This window comes from Typha latifolia, chromosome 13 (assembly GCF_019914945.1).
Source record: "Typha latifolia isolate L0001 chromosome 13, TyphaL0001v2, whole genome shotgun sequence".
NCBI lineage: Eukaryota > Viridiplantae > Streptophyta > Magnoliopsida > Poales > Typhaceae > Typha > Typha latifolia.
In genome coordinates this window covers 655,758-677,235 of record NC_133098.1, presented here as the reverse complement: position 1 = coordinate 677,235, position 21,478 = coordinate 655,758, and the positions used below count along the sequence as shown (strand labels likewise).

The following is a 21,478-nucleotide window of genomic DNA, read 5'->3' as shown; positions in this document are numbered from 1 at the left end:
AGAGTTAGGCTTCATGCATTTAACCAACTTTCACCCAATATGATTCAGAACTTACAATTTAACATAAGCAGAGGTGAAGACAAGTACATAACGCGTTGCAGGAGCAATGAGTGCTTTGGCACTCTTACACATCATATATGCATATGATAAAAGAGCATTAATGAAATAATGGTCGTTCGCATTTCGGATGTGATAACCCGAATTTCCAGTCTGAGTAATATAGAAGGGAGAAAATAAAGAAATGCTAGATTTACACAAGAATCTTCTATTATAGAAGTTATTACCCATAATCAGTTACAACTAATTTTACAAGTGAACTGTGCAATTAGACAAAGGTTAAAAGTCACTGACAGTGTTAACCAAATTTAAGATTAAAGTAGTAAATCACAAGCTTTTAATCTAGTATAGATTGTCACTCCGCATTAATGGTGATTCTACTGCATCAAGATCTATAAGCACCTTCAACTCCTATGAAGCATCAACAATCCCCTTGGAACTGAATGGATTAGATATTCAGCACTTCAGCAAAGCACTGCAACTGGCTTCAGATTATACACTGCAACAGTTCAGATATCTATGGTGCATTAAATAAACAAAAAATCTAAGGTTCATATCAGTTTCAGTCAGAATTCAGCTTGCATATCTGGGACGCAAGACGGTGAACAATCGCCAAAGCAAGAGCATGGCCCCATAACTTGTCCAATAAGCCCGTTGCAGAAGAATGATCCGTCTTTCACGCCGGTAAAGACCATGATCAACTTTGCAGGAAAGATAATTAGCTTTATTCACATAATAAGCACCATCCCATTTGCATGGCTCTCTTATACTAACCTGTAACATTTCTTACAAGAAGATTGGCATGGAAGACAACAAATGAAATCCACAATGCCATGATTTCTCACGCAAAAGTTTGTGCATTATGAGATTTAGTATGCAGACAGAGTTATGTCACTTTCGCACTTCGTACTCTCCACATACTCTGCATCAATTGCAAAAGGGTAGTAAAAGCAATTAGAGGTGACCAATAGATTGTGCTCTGGAATTTAGTTTGGAAGATAAGGTCAACAGCTAGAGATTTACGAGAGGCTCATCATCGGATTCTTCTTTGTCATTTAAGTTAGAAGAATCAGCCTTTTGCTGTTTTACGAGTTCCTCTGCCTCCTCTTTTGACCCTGCCTCAGTTTGTTCTTCCCCGTCTGTATGAGCATCTGAGATAATGAGAAGTATTTGTGATATTGGACAACTACCAATCAAAAACATTGAACTGAAGAGTATTCATGGGCTAATGTACAGCCTGGACTAATCACACGGTAAACCTGATTGTAAACCTACCATCATTTACTTCATCGACTTCAGAACCAGAATGAGAATGTGCATTTGACAAGTCACTATCAACCCTTGTATCTGTGTCGCTGAGGCTTGTGGTTTTACTACTTTTTGACACTCTTTTCCTCTCATGATCCGTATGTTTTCTTGGTGTACCTTTTCTTTTGGGAGATGAAGACCTGCAAAACAGCCATGAGGGAATAATGATCAAATATTATACCTGAGGACTCGAAACAAATAGGTTTTGCATACTTTGTGGATTTTCTATGTTCTCTAGAGTCACTGTGCTTGCTATTATTTCTTTTCTCACGTGACCTGCAGCACCAATTACGATCAACTATAAGAAGTATAACTGAAGAAAAACTATCTCAACTTACCTTTGAACAAAGAAAGTGGAAGCTCAGGCAGTCCCGAACAAATCACCTTTTCATCTAAATAATTTGTAGACGAACTATAGGCACTACTGAATCATCAAATAAGGGGCATTTGCCAAATAGCCCCTTGTTCTCTCTCTCACATATCTCTATGAGGAGCAGCAGTGAGCTGGCTCTTGTCAATGTATGATCTGTGAGCATGTAGCCTGACAGTTATTGTTAGAGAAGCTATTTCTATGACAAACCTGATGGCACACGGTTCACAGTTGGCAATCCTTGGCATTACAGTTAAGGCATGCCCTCAAAATTGAATCACAGAAAGACCAATTTTAATCTTCCTGGTATCATTTTCGTGCTGCTCACCACATGACTAACATATGTGTCATCATGTCAAAGACCAGGACACTGTAGGCTGATTTTGATCCTCTGGTGAGAGGATCTCCTAGGTTGACTTTTACCCTCTTGCTCTTTCTCCTCTTGTGCTTCCCTTCACTTATATTAGCTATAGCTCTTTGACTGGCCTCACATTGTTATATCTAAAGAGGTCAAACTAACAAGAAAAACTGACAGAATTGTTTATTATCCTTCTTCCCAGATATGTTTTTGGTCAGATGGAACTAAAGATGAGCCAAAATTCCCATATTTTGCTCTCTGGCTGTCAACGTAATACTAAACCTCTAAAAGTTTGTGCCAAATTCAGTGGACTCGCCATAAAAGCTATAAGTGAGGTAGAGGAAAGAATAGTAAATTTGATTGCAATCTAGTGATTTACAAAGACTGACACTAACCAAACTGGATATATATTATATACCAGGATCAATAGGAGCATAGCTTGGCCAGACTAAATTTCGGTAGGCTTCAGAAGCAAGATATGCACATTCTGGTCGAAATTATGCACTATCGTGGAATCCATAACTTTCTCATATGGTGCCCAGTTTTAACATCTCAGGAAGGGAATGCAGAACTCGAGGAGATGTGGAACGTGGCCATTGTCATTAGGTAACAGGGAAGAGGGTAAATTTTTTGATCCAAATGTTTATTATGTCTAAGATTATATAGTCAAAGAGCTAAAGGAAGAGTAATACCACATAATAAATCAAGAGCAAAGTAGTAACATGACCAACTTTGGAAAGACTTGAAATAGGCAAAGTAAGAATCCTAAAATAAAATAGGGTTTCACTTGGTGGGATGGTAAGGTGAGCCCTTGGATCTGAGAGGTCATGGGTTCAAGTCATGGAAAAATCCTCATCAGTAATAAGGATAATGATGCACATGTCTTCAGTCTCATGCATTGGGATGCCTTGTTTGTAGGAATCACAAAATAAACCATGTAATATGAATTCAGAGGTCCATACTTACAGCTCTGTATGTGTCGTTTGATGATCAGATTTCTGCCGCTGTAAATAATGTAAAATCATTATAAGGTAAATGTTTGTCTGAAAAGTAACTGCCCATATAGATTTTAAGACAGATCTTAACCTTCCTAGGCATGAAACTGTGTTTGATAATCTCCCACTTCTCCTTGCCTAAGTTAAGCACTTCTACATCTCCATCATCATATAAGACCTACACAACGAGGAACTGTCAGCTTTGATAAGAGAAAGTAATATGACAAGTTCCAAAACAAACAAAATAAAATGGTGAAGCAAAGCAATAGAATATTAATCCACACTTTACAAGACTTGATTGGTTTGAACCACTCAATTCTTTTTCTAACAGGTCCCTCACAGGAATGTAAAAAGTTAAGTATGAAGAGTTAAGACACTGGTAATTCCCGCTAGAAATGAAAGGAAAAAGGTTTTATCAGGTTTTGACTTTTGAGGTTCAGAAAAAGAAGAAAAGAAGCTCGCAGCTATGATGTTATTATAATCCATAACTCTACATAAGAAATGCATGATAATTTGGTCCATATCAAAAAGTAAAATTGTAAAACATGTCATGCAAGAGGTTTACAGATGCAAATTCATGGGTATAAGATGATTACAATTTTCATAAACTTATTTATCCAACTTATAGGATTATCAATCACACTTTCAGATGAAAAGTTCATGGATCAGAATGGGAATCACATCTTGCAAAGGGTCTGCAAATATCACAGAGACATAACCACCTTGATATTAGTTCTTTGATTCTTCTTTCGACTGTTCCAATTGCCACAATAGGAAGGGAATAGGAATACAGGAGATTCTTGTGTGTGTGTGTGTGTGTGTGTGTGTGTGTGTGTGTGTGTGTGAGAGAGAGAGAGAGAGAGAGAGAAAGAGAGAGAGAGAGAGAGAGAGATTACCATATGCTTTTTACTTTCTGAATCATAGGATTGTATAACACCTTCATAAAACCTGATAATAATAATAATAATAAATTAAGCAAAGAATAACTAAATCAGATGATGTAAGCAACCAACAATAATAGCTCTCTGCAAACCAAACAAATAATATTGCTACACCCTGTTAGAAAAACATACTTCTTATCCAATGGCCACCAAACTTTTATTCTGGACCCAACTACTTCGGCATCATTTAATTCATTGGCATGTGAACACTGCAGGCATGAAGAGAATTAGTATATGCAAGATGAAATAGAGAAAGAACCTTCACTTTTTCTTCCACAAATGTTCTTTCATCAGAAGAAACTTAGTTATACAATACAGAGCCTAGGCAGTACAATGAGAATTGAAAAAAGTAATCTTATATAATAATATTAAGGAGTACACTATTGAGCTTTCTGCTTGTGAGGACGTTTGTCTTCTTGACAAACAATGATAATTAAAGAAACATGATAGATTATGAAAGTTAACCAGTTAAAACTTAAAACTAAGATCTATTATGAACAATTCTTCAAAGGATAACGATGTATAAAACACTTGAATAAGATGGTGTATACCCCTCAATTTAGAGATGATCAGGAATAATTAAATTAATGTAGGAGAACCAAAGGTGCAGACTGCAGAATCTAATACTAGAATTATCTATTAGCAAGGTTTATGCTTGCTGAAGAATGAATTATACCATTTAGCAAGCTATCATGATTTACAATATATAGTTAGTTTGATTTGCTTGAATAGGAGCAATCTTCAATTATGGAATTAGAACTGAAGTATAGATGTGTTGATCATCTCTTTCCATCTGATATTTTTGAATTAATATATCACAAATAGCTGCATAATTGGATCAGTAGCTATCATTCCACTTCATTTATGGAGGGCTCAAATTGTGATTGACTCCAAAATTTCTTGATCACAGTCCTGATATTCAATGACCATGTTAAAGGTATGAATTACATTAAGCTTTTGGATCAATTAGTTACCTAACATGGTATCTACTGATTCTAGTCCCTTTTAATTCTTATTTTCTATTATCTTTTTTGTGCAATGGAGATGTTGTACATCCTATCGCTTAAGACCAAAAGTAGTCAGGAGAAAAACATCCCATGGGAGAAGATGGAGATTTATCTTTTTAAATCGAAGTACTACGACTAAAATCAGGAGCAAATCAGACTGAACAGACCTAATTCTAGAAAACATGTCATGTATAAAAAGAGATTGTTGGTAAGGTTTATTATTTCTCCAGCATTGTCTATGTAAACCAAAGTGCAATTAAGTAATCCATAGATAAGAGTATACGAAAGAAACCAAATAGGAAAATTTGACACTGCTAGTTTGCAATTGAAGAAATATGTCGGACTTACCTTTCCTAAACCTGCAATGCTTCTTCTTTTACGCTTTTTGACTGAACCAGTTGAGTTTCTGGATTGAACAGCTACCTTATTAGTTTCTTCTGCATTAGTGGATTTCTGAGGAGCCCAAGAAAAACAAGTAATTAGATTCTGCACTTGTTAACTAGTGTTATTATTTCTGCAAAATAAAGTAAATAAAAGACTTACCTTTGAGTCATTACTGATGGATTCTTCAACATGTGATTCATCAGCATGTTTCTTTCCATTTTTCGATGTACTACTTTTATTTGTTGGCAAGCAAGAAACTAACAAGTCTGACACAGTTGATTCAACAATGTGTTTATCCTTTAACTTTTTGTGTCCCGAGGATTTGTGAGTTTCTTTATCCAGCTTGCCAGCCTGCGAAAAGAATTCTCTACTCTCCTTGTGAGCCTTTTCCAAATGGGGCCTTTGCATGGACAATGACCTTTTGCGTTTTGGAGTTGGCACAGTTACTGCAATGCTAACTTCCTCTGTTTCTCCTTTCCAAGAACCTAATATCTTCTCATTCTTATTTTCCAAATCTACCTGCACACTCCCAGAATGCCCATTATTTTTTTCAAGTTTACGTATGTCATTTCCTTGCAGTCTTTCTAAATTGTCCAAATTTATTTCTCTGACCATTCCCAAAAGATCAACTTCATTTTCAAAATTAACCAAATCAGAAGATAAATTTTGTTTCTTTGTTGCTTTCTTCTTCTTCTTCTTGGCTCCTTGCAATCTAAGAATTTTCATCATCTTTCCCAGAGGAACTTCATTTCCATCTCCATCCTTCTCTTCTAGGAACAACACATCATTGGCAGCACCAGAATCAATCTGGAAGAACAGACAAAATAACTTACAGAAGTCAAACCCAAACACAATTGCCAAAGGCACCTTATTTACATTGGGTATAATACAAATTTACATTGGTTAGAATATGTAAGGAGCTATCTCCGAACATAAAGTGTACTCACCATTTCTTTGTTTTCAAATTTAAGAGCTTCAAAATGAGCCATTGCACTCTCACCCCCCAACCATGCCAGCTCGTCATTCTCCTGCATTAGACACTGAAATCAGAGAGAGTGGAACTGCAGGAAATTCCATAAAGTATCCAACTTTCCCAGTATAATTCTAAATAAACCTTAGGTGAGAATTAGAAAAAATATATTTGTATTTCAAAATAAAAAAGCAAGTACCCTTCGAATATATCAGAATCTGCAGGAGTCACCAATAAATAAAAGGATCTTATATTAAGGGATAATATCTGCAATCTTAAGTTAGGGAATATTTTCGGAATTCAGGGAAAACTTACCTTGAGACTCCAGACATAAGGCCTAAAGAAGAATAGACAACATGTTATATGAATGTAGGAAACTTAGTTGATTTAGCACAATATGGTAAACAATCCTTGTTCTCCAGCAAGTCAAAGTACATCAAAAGATGACTGCACTACTCCGCACTGTTACTGATGACCAGCTACAGCCTGTCAGCAGTGGTATGGAAAGTCTTTGGAATGGTGGTGCCTAGAGAGGTTTGTCAAATAAAAAACAAGAGGTAAATTCTCCTGACGAGCTATTGATCATTTTCTTATCTGCCTAGATTTTTAGCGTGGAAAATTCTGCGCTCTTGGATATAATTACAGTTGTGTTTCCTTATGTTAGAAAATATAAAATAAGAGACAGATCAATCTTTCAATGAGGATCTTCCACCCATAAACTCCGGTAAAAGGGTACAAACCAAATGGGCATAGTCAAAACAGCCAAACTAATCTTTGCCTTGAAAACTATAAGTATCAGTGGCAACTAAATCTCTAGATAAAGACCGAATATTTGCCATGCACAAACAGAAGCACTCTGAAAATTATGTGAAGCAGCCTTTCCTTTGGAATATCTCCTGTAAGTTGGTTTGGCAGTAGAAGCCAGATTTAGCATGTATATGGCCCCCCTGGATTACATCATTGTACAGCCAACTTCAAATTGTTCAGCTAATATTGTCTTGTCAGAGTATAAAACTGGCTCGCAAAGTAGCATAACTTGCGGCAAATCATAGGTAGTTAGGACTAATGACTTCAGATGCATGCATTCACTATCAGAAGAACACCTTCAGCTGATCACCTTCTATACAATCTTTCTCAAATAAGACAGATGAGATGATTTTAAATCAGTAGTCACCGGCTCATCGCAAGACCCAAGAATCAGAAAATTATTTAACTAATACAACAATCATGATTACATACTAATTAATTGCACAAATAGTAATGTAAATGAATGGCGCTGATGTAATGAAGCTTGCAAATGTCTAATTTGGAAAGGACTTACAACAGAATTTTCTTCATGGCTTTTCTCAACATGCATATACAGCATTGTTGGTAACGGAACTGTGTTAATTCCAGAGGTATCCGCCAGGTCAGGAATTAATCTCTTTGCAATTGAAAGGCCAAGATCACATATAGCATGCAAAGTCTGCACAATCATATAGGACATATTTTCAAGTTACTCTGGGTCGTTATTTGACTTTGACATGACATTAACCTATGCATTGCAAGTACTATTGATAACATTAAAAAAATTTACTTTTGATCTTTTGCCATCTACGAGATCTTCAGAGCACTTGATACTTCGGAAGATAGAGACTATTGTTGTAAAACTTTCACTCTTCCTGCTGGGAACAGAACCAGCTTGCGAACCTTCATCTCCATGCAACAGCACTGAGAGAAATAAATGCAGCCGCCTGAAAGCTACACAATTATCAGCACAAGGTAGTTTCTCATGATTTTTTTTTCCCAGTTTCCTAGGACTACATGGATATGTCACACCTTTCAACATACAAAAGAATTCTCCATGCAGTTGTCTTTTCTTCTTTTAAAGGTCTATAAGCATATGCAAAATATACAATTAAACCAAGTGTGTGCACTCTTTGGATTCTGATTCATCTGAAAAGGAAGCACTACACTATTTGATAAATCACATGAAGAATATAAGTATTCAAACAGAAAGAAAGAGTACAAGATATCATTTTCAGATTTCAAAATCTGACCACCATATATATGGTAACCACGGTCCCACATGCTCATCTTCATGATGCTTTTCATTAAGCAGATGACTGTCTTCCACAATTAATGCTGGTTTAAGTGCACTAATATATATTAAAGAAGCCCACTTGAACAAGAAAGCAGGTGCAACAATGTATTACTTACTACGAGAACCCAACAACAGAATCCAGTAGAAACATATTTCTAAACAGAAGCGGTAAGTTCACATTAATGCTTGCCAGAGAAATTAGGCTGTTTATCAAATCAGAGAAAAAATTAGTAGGATTTCTGACAGTTTAGGAATTAATCATAATACGCATATATGAGATCTCCAATCAAGAGTAGCTTTAGTATAAAGTTGCTAGGTGTAGAATAGCTCCCACTTCCATCAAGCATACAAAAGGTCTACATAAAAGAAAGGCAAGCTTAGTATAGATATTTGTTCTATTGAGCTTGTAGGATATTTAAGTGAGCTGGACAAGGGGCCAGCCCTCCTTACGTCAAGGCCACTGAAGGCTATCCATGCTACTACTGCTGTACCTGCATCTGCAAATATGCACCCTTGCAAATCTCTGAATGCTACCATAACTTACAAATAACTCCAATTCACAGCTGAAGGGAGGATTCAGATACAAAGGAGTTGATGACCCAACCCTTGACAATTAGGGTATCACTTTGTTGGTATCTTAACATAAAATTTGAATTGGATTCACATATAAAAGAAGGAAAAGAGTGCGTTAATGAATGGCGCATGACCACCAAAAAGAAGCATCTGAGATTTTGACAGAACTTAGCACACTTAGTTTCTGAAGTTAACAACACAATCACATCCAAGTATCCAACTACAAGGAAAGATGATGAACCAGTTTCTCATGAGAACCCAAAAGCTACTATCCAAGACAATTAGAAGATATTCGGTTTGGTTTTTGTAAACTTAAGTTTCATTCGCTGATCCATGGAGAAAAGAAGAATATATAATTTTTTTCTACCTGATTAGAATTATGTAACTTAAAATAATATATAGGTAGGAAGTTTGAGTTACTTCCTTTACTACTCTGTCCAAATTCGTATTCATATGTTGAGAAATACTTATCTCGCAGAAATTATAACCTTTACTTTTCTCAACCTAAAGTTTCTTCAATTAAGAATACAAGAAGAGTCCCTCTCCCTATATCTAAGAAAAATCTCTTTTCTGGCATGCTGATAGAAGACAATGTAGTTAAAAGATTTTCTTGAATGTTGTAGTTGTACAGAAATCTAACCAGAGGGAAGTAGCCTCAGGTTATCACTGGTATATATGACATAATACATTGCCAAAAAGAATCCGGCTTATCAGTATGTAATCTATTTATACAAGTTATGGTAATTTTACTAAAGAAGGAAAACTTTAGATGCAATCAAGTAGAACACATACTATCACAAAGATCCTAATATAATGGCGTACCAGTAAGTGGACTCAAATGCTTGAGCATCACTGCATTCCTCAATATTGGGGCAAGAAGGGTCGTGAGCAAGTGCATGGACCAAATATGGAAGGATATACTCTGGATAAGTCAACAGCAAGTTCATGTCGGTTTGCACAGAAAGTTGCCGCACCTTAACTTGTTGACATATTTGTACCACTTCAAGAAGGTTGTGTTTACACTGACCATTTGAAAAATACAGTGATCTTCAATCCAAGGGTATAGGGAGATAGACAAAATTTAAGAACATCAAGAACTATTATTTAATGGAATATTGACCTCTTCATACTCTGGAGAATAACAATCACTTATGCTCAATAAGAAGGCACAAGCATACTTTGCATCCAAGAGCTTCTCCTTGATATACTGATGTATTTTGTTGAGGAAAAACTTCCTTGATTGAGGATAGGCATCCTGATAATAGAAGTGTTGGATCTTTCATATAGAGGAATGATAAGCGCGCCCGCGTGCACACACACACACACTGTTCATTTCTGTTATCAATGAAAACCTACCTGCGAAATTCTTAAGGTCTTATAGAAAACATCAACAGGAATTCTCTGGTCCCATTGCCTTGATAATCGAAGAACAGCTTTTGCTGAAGCAAGCCTCATATGGGCCTTATCTACATCACTGTAAAGCAGAATTTTGGATTAGCAAAATTTTACATACACAAACAAAATTCGATAAAAATTCTGCAAAGGAATTTGAATGGTTTTGACCTTGAATAAATATCTTGTGAAATATCCCCATAAGAAAGAATATTCTTTAGGATTCCCATGAGTTTGTCAATTCCTGGCCTTAATTGAGCATCTTTAGAAGGAAGGTAGCTCTTCACCAATGTTTTAATGCCATATATCTGTAGAATAAAGGTAAACGTGTAAAACGAGAAGAAAACATAGTTATGATGCAGTCGTATGTTTTACACACTAGAAACAAGCAACATGGAAATGTGAACTGGTGCACACAGCACACCCTTACTAACCTTTAACAAGCAAACTTCTGTCCTTTCACCCCATTCAGATTTACTTGAAATTTCATCAGCCTTCTGCTAACACAATGGAAAATATCATAATAGTTGACAAATTGTATGAAATATAAGAGAAACTATACAAACATTAGTGAATTTTAAAGTGGAACATACATTAGTGCACTCAAGTATTTTGCTAATTATGAACTCTACAATTTCTTCCTCTCTGGTTTCAAAAATTGGCATTGCTGTCTGAGCTATACACCCCAAAGACTGTAATACAGCTGGCAAATGTGTTTTCTCCGGCAACATATCAACAAGCCTCTGTAAGCCCAAATAGAAATGTCATCCCATGTAAAATGGACCAAAATAAGAGTTTTCATCAAGAATTTTGTCAAGGCAGTAAAGAATCAATCAACAATGGTGGATGACCATGTCAACCTTGTATAGAACAGAGAGTGATTTGAGACCATCATCCTTGGTTATTGCTGCTAGGGCATGAACCGAATATTTTGCCTGCTTCCGGCTACCCTCTAAACATAGCCGCTCCAATATTAGGTCAATAGAACTGCAAAATTAAATTTCATGAAACTTGGCCTTTATACTCTTCCAGAAAAGTAAAAAGTCCATGTAGTCGCAAATTTCAAGAATCATTCATCAACAACTCAACATAATTTAAGCAGTTGCACCTTGATGTTACTGCCAGTTGTTCACGGATGGTCCCACCAGCCTTAGCCAAAACATGAGTGATACCCTCTTTAAGCATCTCATCCTGCTCCTTCAAAAGGTTAACTAGATCTTCTTCTGATCCGGACAATAGCAATGGAAAGAAACAAGCAATTGCCTGAGGACAGTCAAATGATAACAAACAAAAATAAACCGCGGGCCCCAATTTCCAGAAGAACTGAAGTCGGAGGACATGATGGAACCTAACCCCATCTTGAGATTATGACTAAGAGTATATAATGAAATTTCTGAAGAATGCACTCTCTGAAGGAAGTTACCGTGAGAAGATTCATGCATGATGAAATAAGTTTCATACTTCCGGCAAGTTTTTGTTCAGCAGCTTCCAAGAGAATCTCCTTGACATACTCCTTATTAATGAGTAAATATGAGCATCTGATTGACAGCATTTTCATGAAATCATACAGTGGATGCCTTTCTCCAAGGATCTTAAGTAAATCATCCTGCAAATGGTGAAATTATTGAAACAATTCTAAATTAGAACCCATCTAGTCAGTCAAAGTTTGCCATAGAACACTAACTTATGATGTCCTCGTGTCCAGTAATGTCTTGAGTAATCACAACTCTTATAACTATGAACCTCAAAAGTCTAGATTCAAGTCAAAATTGAGGTTGAGTAGCAAATACCCGAGATGACCATGCTTGATGAAATGTAGTAGAAGGATCAAGTAAGCTTGTCAATATCTTCCAAATATTCACATCCTTTAACTGATTAAGCAAGTTCAAACTCTCCTCAGCCTTTGCAGGATCATTGAACAACCGGGACATGCTCCGAAAGCAACCAAAAATTCTTCTTTGGAGATCAGGGGCATCTTCCTGTTTGTCAGAAAAGAAAGGACTTGTAAAAGAACGATAAAATAAACAACAATGACAGTACAAAATATCAACAAACCTGATATGTTTGTCGAAGGGACAGATACTTATGCATTTCCTGCTGTAACCTGAAATTACAAGGAGATCCCCTAATAAATTTAGACAACACACTGTTGAGCACTTAACCGTAAAATTATCATGATGGAATACCCACAAACCTTTGCTTTTGCACCAGGATCTGTTCAAGAGCCTTTGCCTCTACTTTATCAAATCCTGAGAAAGCTTTTACCCAATGTTTCACTCTGTCTTTGATTGAGAATTCAGGTGGGAACAAAGAACCACATAAAGTAAGTTCCATCGTCTCTGGCCTGCATAAAGTTGCTCAAAGAATTACATGCATATCCTCTCTATATGCCTTTCTTATGTTACACATTACGGCTTCAACACACGACATTTACAACTGACCAAGAGTAGGCAGAAAAAGGCATCTGTCAGAAATAAGATACTTTCATCTGTTGTACAATCAAGACATTTATGCTCAGATACCCCAATGCACTAACTTGACAACCAACCAACCAGAGTCAAGAAAAAGGCTGTGCCTCTACAAAAATAAACAATCAATTCACTTGGTTGACCAGATTTTAGTTAGTTCTTCCAGCGAATATTTTATCAGAGCTTGATTTTCCAGTAGTAGTAAAAAACTTCAGCTCTTCTGGTAACAAATTCATGAATGAAATTTATCATCAATCCAAGTGCCAATACCAGAGGTACACATCGATGGCAGAATGACAACCAGAAATTCTAACATTTCCAATGAAGTTTCTCATTTTCTTTTCATAATATTGGAGAATACCATTTGGCAAACTAAATGTCTTTTAATAGTTCTTCACAATTTAAGAAGTCTGGATAAGATTTTTATGTAACAATTGGAGACTATACCTGTTTACAATCTCAAGGTGCATGCAATGAACAGGCAAATTTACACATTTCCCCAAATTTTAGCATAGTTTTTTTGTCTAATTTATACATATATATACATATGTAAGAATTCACATATCACATATTTAGCATTGAAATTTTTTAAATATCATAATTACCCCTACATTCTTCAAAATGTCATATTTTTCCCTTAAAACATATGGTTTGTTTAATAAATGCCACTAAATGAATCTATGAAGATATGAACTTACTAGCAGATTAATCAAGAGAAAGGGATCTTTTTGAAGCATCTAGCAATTATCGTTGTCCAAGTACAGTGCTAAACATATTTCATGTTTTAGTAAAGTACTCCTGCTCGGTCATTCATACATTTTTAGACTATGTATAGGTGTTTTTTCTTTGGGATGAGGCATGTGTAAGAATCATATATGCCACATGTGAAGGACAAATAGTGGATAGAGAAATGGATATTTAAAGTAGCAACAAAGGCTGCATTGGTATAATAACGGTCTAAATGTTAGAATTATAAGCTATTACCAGTATCAAACAAGATAAAGTAGCAACAAAGGCTGCATTGGTATAATAATGGTATAAATGTTAGAATTATAAGCTATTACCAGTATCAAACAAGATTTACCAGTAAAACAAATCGGGGCAAAGATCAGAGCTATACCAGTACAGAAATACTGGAAAAATGAAATGCCACTAATCAAGCAATCAAGGTTAATCAATCTTCTGCAAATGTCTGAGTTTCTTACCTAAAATCTTTGTCATAAAGACATTTCAATATCTTCCCTGGTATCCATTCAAAATCATCAGCATTTATTGAACCATCAGAGCCCTTTAAGCAATAGAGCCTGTAAAGATCAGACAACCTCTCCATGGTGTACTTCTTGACAGAGAGCTGGAAAACAGTAAGATGTTACACTCCCTTGTAAAGTTGGTCGAACAAGAAGAAAATAATCAAACAGTTATTCATTGAGTAGGAGAACAAACAGATTTATCTCGAAGGCGTTCTGCAACTAGCTTGGCTGTCTCAGCTGGAATTGCATCTAATGAATGGCAAGCTACATCATAAACTGCAGCCACGACTTGCTTCCTAACATTTTCATCATAATCTAGCAATCTATCAGAGAGAGCCTCTGGTAAAGTAGTCAACCAGTGAAAGTATAAGTACTTTATAATGTCAAAAACAGAAATTAACAGCTTATATACATAGAAAGTACTCTCTTACTAATAATCTGAGGAGCTTCAGGACGGGAAGGATTTGACATCAGGCAATTCTTCAAATGCTCAATGACAGAAACGCGGATTTCCACTACTCTATCAGTCAGTCTTTTTAAAAACTCTGACAAAAGTGGTTGAAAAGACTCCAAGATTGATACTCCAGGTAAAGCAAATAGCTCTCCAAGTAATTCAACTGCTTTAGACCGAATATCTAGCTTATCTGTCTAAACAATTTCAAATTTGATAAGTAATCAAGACGCATGCCTTCCTTAATTTATCATTTGATGCATTCAAATAACTATGCTTATATATTTCAATTCTCACTTTAAATCATTGTATAATTTCCAAGGAAACTCTAAGGAGAAAATTAGAATTCTAACTAGAAACTATAATTATAACTAGAATATTTTATAAAATATTACATATATAGTACATAGGATCCAATGAAGAAAGAAAACATAAATGAATATTCGTGATGTAATCATTGTTACGCATATAGCTGCAGTCCTTCTAAGCCAGGATCAAACTCAGATTTTGACTATGATTGGGCCAAACAGTGGTAGAAGTACCTAGTGAACCGGACCAAACCCAAACCATTTTATGTATTGATAAGTAAGAGTTAAAACTAAGCATTGCATTTATCTTCAACATGTTGAAGTTAAAAGTAGTTAGGAAAAGCTATTGAAAATATTGGACTGAAAGCTGTAATCTAGTATATCATAATTAAGGTTAGCTAACGGATATTTACATTATTAATAAAATTAAGAACTCTTTAATTAATTTTTAAGCTCAAGAAATTTGCTTGTTTCATGTTTATTTTGATGGTCATTTGGTAAATCAAAGAACACCTTGTTAATTTATTATCAAGGCGTTGGAATCAAAGCTCTGTACTATGTCAAAATCTGATCTTTGAAGGGACAAATAGACTAAAGGGACAGGTCAGTAAATAAGGTTTAAGTTGTTTTTCAATAATAATAATAATAATAAGGTTTGCATTGAAAAACCAGCTTTAAGAATTAGCATTATATATTTGGAATTAGAGGAACAAAAAATAAAAGTAGAAAGGACAAGAAGGATATCCTGCTTCTTATTTACACTGAGTTGTAAGTTGCTGATAAGTATACGATGCTTCTCAAATCCAACAAGAGACAACAACTAACTATCTATCTTGCATGGACAACACTAGGACTCTCACATTAGAACAAATCCCTCATATTTGCTTCAACAAAAGGGGAAAATTACACAGGAGATAGACATGGTAATAGATAATTGGATATACTTATTCAATGAGCTAAGGTCTATAATAATTGAAAATTAAATTCTTCCCAATATTAGTGGTTAAGTTGAATTACTGGATATTTGTGTTCAGCTGAGAACATTAAATTGACTTTTCCTACTTAAACACAGTCTAAATCAAAGAGATACAGCATCCTTGAAGCTGAACTTAGTGCCAACAGCATGGGGATACCAATTCTGAATTTCTAATTCTACTTTCTCCACTATTCTTCTGATTTCATTTTATGATATAAACCCCTAAATTGCAATTAATTAGTAATTGTTAAGATGTTAGAGGAAAATTTTAAAGTTAAATCTTACCAAATCAAGGTTAATGAGTCAATACATTCTAGGTGTAGCTGGTGTATTCGTTATTTAGGACTTGAAAGTCTAGGGAAAATTGCTCCATCATGATTTTCTCAAAATAGACAGAATAAAAATCTCTTAATGTTCAAGGAAAAAGAAAAACTATTTTGAAGTAGCAAAACATAGATGAAGTTACAAACATACTTTAGTGTCATTAAGCCTATGTTGTCATTCATTCTTCTTGATCTCCCAAAGTAATTAGAAAATATTCACAATCACCTTATTTCATAGGAGGGCCTAGATAGTTGTCCATGTCAATTGCATCTTCACAAAAGATGCACAAGCATCGCATTTAGATTAGGCTGATCACTTAGTAGATCCTGATGGAGCTAAAATGTATTACATATATATATATATATAAGAAAGATAAGAGTTTAACGTCAAAATTAAAGTTGTAGTTCTTTGCTATGAAACCAATACACTAAGATTCTGCTCTACCACCAATGGATGAGATTAAGAAACATGGATGCGAAAAAGAGGTGCAGGATACAATGGCCTCTCTAGTGCAGAGATACCAATTCTATATCAACTTGGCACAAGATACTTTGTGAAGCAAGGAAACACTTAAGTATGGTACAGGTGTTTATTGCCATTATAAATAACGAGTACTCACCAGTAACTCTCCAGTTATATAAGGAATTATCCCTGTAAGAATCTGTGGTGCACATTGATACACATCGAAGATGATTTCATGGTGATCAACTGATTTACTCAGATAACTGTTATCACCTGATAAGGATGATACGAGAAACTGTTTTATGCCTGGTTCAAGTTTTCTTGCACAATGTTCCACAACATTCATAGCAAGCCTCCGTGCAGCCATAGAAAAATCCTGGCTCCATGAATTGCAGAATACCAACGGTTAGAAAAGGACATAAGAAGTATTAACACTTGAGAATAGCATCAGATCATTCATGAAATTCTAGGGAAGGAGGTTAGGAGACTAGTGCATGAAGAAATGAACAAAGGAAAAAAGGGACTCACAGTTCTTTTTCTGCCCAAAGCTGATAGTATGATACTCAAAAGATTTTCCTGTATATCTTCACTTTCATCAACAATAAGAACCATTATTTTTTGCATCGAGTTGAGAACATTTTCTGGATGATTGTCACTGCATGCAGTAAGTCAAGAGGACTGTCAAATAGAATACATGTTCCATGCAAGAACTTATTTTAGTGGGAAATGATGTCCTCTCCTGTTCATATATAAACAGTCTAATCCCCAAGAGTAAAGAGCCTACTTATTAGTGTGAGTGCAGAGAAATTTGAAGCAGAAGTATAATAAATTTAAGGTCATATATCAGGAAGCATGGTCTAATCTTATATGTAACAAAAAGGTGACTATATTATGTTAAATCTGGTAGTGCAAGACTGCAAGCTGTAGTCTGCTAAACAAATAGAATATAAAGTCCTGTTAATGAGGTGACTTTACACTATTATGGATCCATTGCACGCAAACTAAGCATGCCTTGGCTTAACATAGATGCCAATTTCATCCTTGTTAATAGCCTAAGTTTAACTAATTTGCTTGAGTTGAAGAAAAAAATTATTAATTAGCAAGCATAATTATTGTATATCTGTATAAAGGAGTTAACTGCTAGCAGTAGTTGCAACTACATTCTCACAATTATTATAAATGTATCTACGCTAGATCTTTTCAAGCAAATAGCTGATATAATTGAAAGCATACACATAGAAAACCTTCATCTAGTCCACAAAAAATTAAGTGCATTCTAGCTCAAAAGAATTCTCCAAAGAGAATCATACGATAAAATATCTAAGATAGATACGCATGTTAATTTAGAAGTCTTAACTCTTAAGGTACTATTAGACACCAACACTCTTTAGCTGGAATAAGGCTGGAATAAGACCTTCTATACGGCTTATACCAGCTGAGTGGATGTTAAAAAAGGATAATAGATTTGCAACTTTCAACTAGCAAGGTTTGTCTCTCTTGGCTTTAGAATTCATTATTCAGGAAGGAGTTGAAGGTTGCAAAATCCACTTGCCTCTTCATTTTTAACTCACAACTAAAAGAGCCCATGTTTTTTTTTCTTTTTATCCTTTTAAAATACAAAAATTCCAGCAAAACAAGGAAGGCAGCTTAGTAATTACATTGACAGGACTATTGGCCATATTTTCCTAAATTCCAAACAAAAGAAAATATATCTACTTTTACCAAGCCCGACCCATATGCTAGGCCATTTAAGTGGTCACCTAGGGCACCCAATTTTATGAAGCCTCGAAGCACTAGATTTGGAGGCCCTGAATTTGCTGCTCTTGATCTTATAGGGTCACCATTTTAATCTTGGCCAAATATATATCAGGTATAGGTGGACAAATGTAACATTTGTGGGCCCAAAGACCAAAGGCCTAGACGTGGCAAGGCCTGCTTGTTTGAAGTATACTAAAATTAATTAACTGAGGTAACGCTTGAACCCTGGACAACCAACATAGGCATTAGGTTTGTGAGCCCAAAGACCAAAATGCCCAGATATATCAAAGCTGGCCTATTTGAAGAATACTAAAAATAATTGACTTAGTAAGGATTGAACCTTGGACAACCACCATAAAAACAAGAACCTTACCAATTATACATAGATAACTAATGATCAATCAACATATGTATTAGTATCTATACATAGATATATTTGTTCATCAATAGCTTAAGTGTTGCATGAATTATTATAGCATATTATAATTTATTTTATTATTTACCTTCTAATATTTAGTTTTTGAAGGGCCCTATTAATTAGATTCGCCTAGGGCTCAATTAACGTTGAGATGGCCCTGAGTTTCAAGTAGTAAAGCAGAGTCTTCAAAGTTCAACTCAGGAATAGAAGTATAGAAGCAAGAAAATACTTGACAAACAAAAACACCCATGCAACTACAGTCTGGATATTTTGCAAACTTGTTGTACCTGACAACGGAGAAGAATGTATGGAACATTTCATTGATAAGATCATTACACTCAAGATCCAACATCACAACACATGACCTGTATCTTGCAAGTGTTTCCAGAATAACAACTCTCCGCCCAAATGATGGGCTGTCAACATCGCTCAATCCACTAAATGTACCGACAATCAGATGAAATATGTCCTACAAAGGAAAAATGAACAATCCTCAGATGCAAAAATAGTTAAGGTCAAGTTCATGCCACAGATTTTCCTTTTATGGCCTGGGTGCAATAATTTTCTGCAGAGAAAAAACTTACCCTTAGAACATCATCACTGTAAGGAGCTTCCGGTGCAGTTATTCTAGTGATCTCACAAATACAGGTTGCCACCAGAACTTTGACATCCCTATCTTGATGCTTCAACAATTCTTGTTTGGCTATTGCAGTGAGACAGGTTTGCATGGAGTCTAAAATTGACAGTGATGGTGACTGTTCAATCTCAGATAGACAGTTTGCAGCTTGCTACAAATTCGTATGGACATTAGTTTTGTAGAAAGTGTTAATGAGAATAAGAATTTGCACAGAACATAATACTAAATATAACAGTTACTTAGTATAACATAACCTGAGAGCAAGTAATATGAACCTTGTCTGACATAGAGCTAAATGGAGGAAAATGAGTCAAATGGCCAATGTAACTTAATGCAAAATAGGGTTTTAGTGACTTAGCATTATACAAACTATAGAATTTGTGCATGACGGTAATAATTATGCAATCTTGTACTAGCAAAAGATGACATGGAAATATTAAGTTTCCATTCCAACTTCTAACAAGAAAGAATTGAGATCTGAAATAGAAGGTCATAGGAATGAAAAGATATGGAAGGAACAACAAAAGTTGACAAAGCATTACTATGCCTATAACTACAGGAAGAGGTAACTTATAAAATTAATTAGTAAATAGCTGACATAAATCCCTCTATCAATAATATGAAGGAATAGCTCTATGAAATGTCAAACGGAATTGTGTTCCAAGAGCTGACAATAAATCCCCCAGAGAGGATCACTCTGTGCCAAAGTTACTTATTGGCAGCTTACATAAAATAAACAATTTTTTTTATAAAAAAAGGTCTCATCCTAAGAGTGCATTGAACTAAAACTCTTGCCACAAAAGTGCATCCATGTTTTGTTTCACTACATTTTTCCCACCTGAAGTGTTGACTAGATGAAACATTTCTCATAGGCAGCCAAATTGGCGTGCCCTAAGATTTCATTAGTTATTGGAATGCTCAAGATTTAAACCGACAAGTAAGGAATGCAACCAATACAGCCTCTTTCATTAACTCTACCAACAGTTTCTCTACAAAAAGGAAAGTTTTAGTGTCCAAAATGGCAAGAACTTTGACTTCTTTTACTTACTTGTAAATTTTCAAATTTCATCTAAAAACAACGAAAATAAACCCACAAACCTCCACGAAGTGCAACCAAAACAGCAACTTTCCGATAAAAAATCATAAGAGATACCAAGCTATGCCGCATAAACCCTACTTTGGACCAATTCACGGAAACCCACACGAGAACTCCAACAATTCACGAACAAGTCCAAGAAGGGCACGGAAAGAAACGAAGGGCAGATCCACAAAAATCACAGCCTCGAACTCACCTTTAGGAGTTTAACGAGGGCATCTTTGGAAGCGGGAGGAGTCTCCAGCTTCGATCCGAGGTCCTTCAGCTGCTGCTGAAGCTTCTGCGCCATTCCTAGCCGCCGGATCCAGGGACTCGAGCTGCTAGGGACGACGAGGGTTTCTCGCGCTCTCCGGTCTCAGCTATCGAAGAGAGCGAAAGAAGGGGAGGCGAGAAGAGTGAGGGCTCGAAATTACGACCCGATCGTTGTAGAGCGAGAGAGAGAGAGAGAGAGAGAGATCACGCGCACCTGGAGGGGCGGATTTAAGGGGGGGGAAGTGTTCGACCTCGTGGATGGATTGGAATTTTAGGACAGCTTTAGATTCCGGAGATTAAGGGACGAAATTGCCCTTATTGTTTCGGATCTTATTACGGGTTCGAGTTGTGGTTCCCTGGTCGGATGTCGGATTTGAACTTCCTGCTCGGTTTTGGAATGGTAATTTCGGTCGTTAGTTGGACTTGTTTGGAAATGGCCTAAAGTGAGAGGGGTATTTCACAAAAGTTTTCTGGGTCGAGTTAAGAAATTTTTTTAAACAAGGGTTCTATTGTAAGAAAATCGCGTTTGGGAACTTACATGAAATTACTATTCACATCTGGGATTTGCTTTGTTGTAAGAATTACCATCTTAATAATACAAAATAAAGAATCATTAGGCAATCATTCTCTTAGTTTACTA

General features: G+C 35.8%; 1 protein-coding gene across 2 annotated transcripts; it reads right to left on the bottom strand.

Moving 5' to 3' along the window:
• Window positions 1–249: 249 nt before the first annotated feature.
• Window positions 250–21,031, bottom strand: LOC140799708 (sister chromatid cohesion protein PDS5 homolog A). 2 transcript variants are annotated; one of them, XM_073154149.1, is made up of 33 exons: window positions 20,783–21,031; window positions 19,438–19,641; window positions 19,141–19,322; window positions 17,206–17,332; window positions 16,835–17,053; window positions 14,588–14,804; window positions 14,350–14,495; window positions 14,112–14,257; window positions 12,633–12,782; window positions 12,494–12,542; window positions 12,229–12,417; window positions 11,862–12,044; window positions 11,547–11,701; window positions 11,299–11,425; window positions 11,032–11,181; window positions 10,873–10,935; window positions 10,610–10,746; window positions 10,403–10,520; window positions 10,167–10,301; window positions 9,869–10,068; window positions 7,967–8,123; window positions 7,712–7,855; window positions 6,368–6,448; window positions 5,580–6,227; window positions 5,385–5,489; window positions 4,162–4,238; window positions 3,985–4,036; window positions 3,180–3,266; window positions 3,060–3,097; window positions 1,579–1,641; window positions 1,333–1,505; window positions 1,081–1,208; window positions 250–979 (listed from the first exon to the last, which is right to left on the bottom strand). In XM_073154149.1, the coding sequence occupies exons 1-33, from the start codon at window positions 20,873–20,875 to the stop codon at window positions 944–946; spliced, it is 4,779 nt and encodes a 1,592-aa protein (XP_073010250.1). In that variant the 5' UTR covers window positions 20,876–21,031; the 3' UTR covers window positions 250–943. The 2 variants fall into 2 exon arrangements, with proteins under 2 accessions (XP_073010250.1, XP_073010251.1); XM_073154150.1 differs by having other exon boundaries at window positions 14,588–14,800; window positions 20,783–20,983.
• Between the last annotated feature and the right edge of the window lie 447 nt (window positions 21,032–21,478).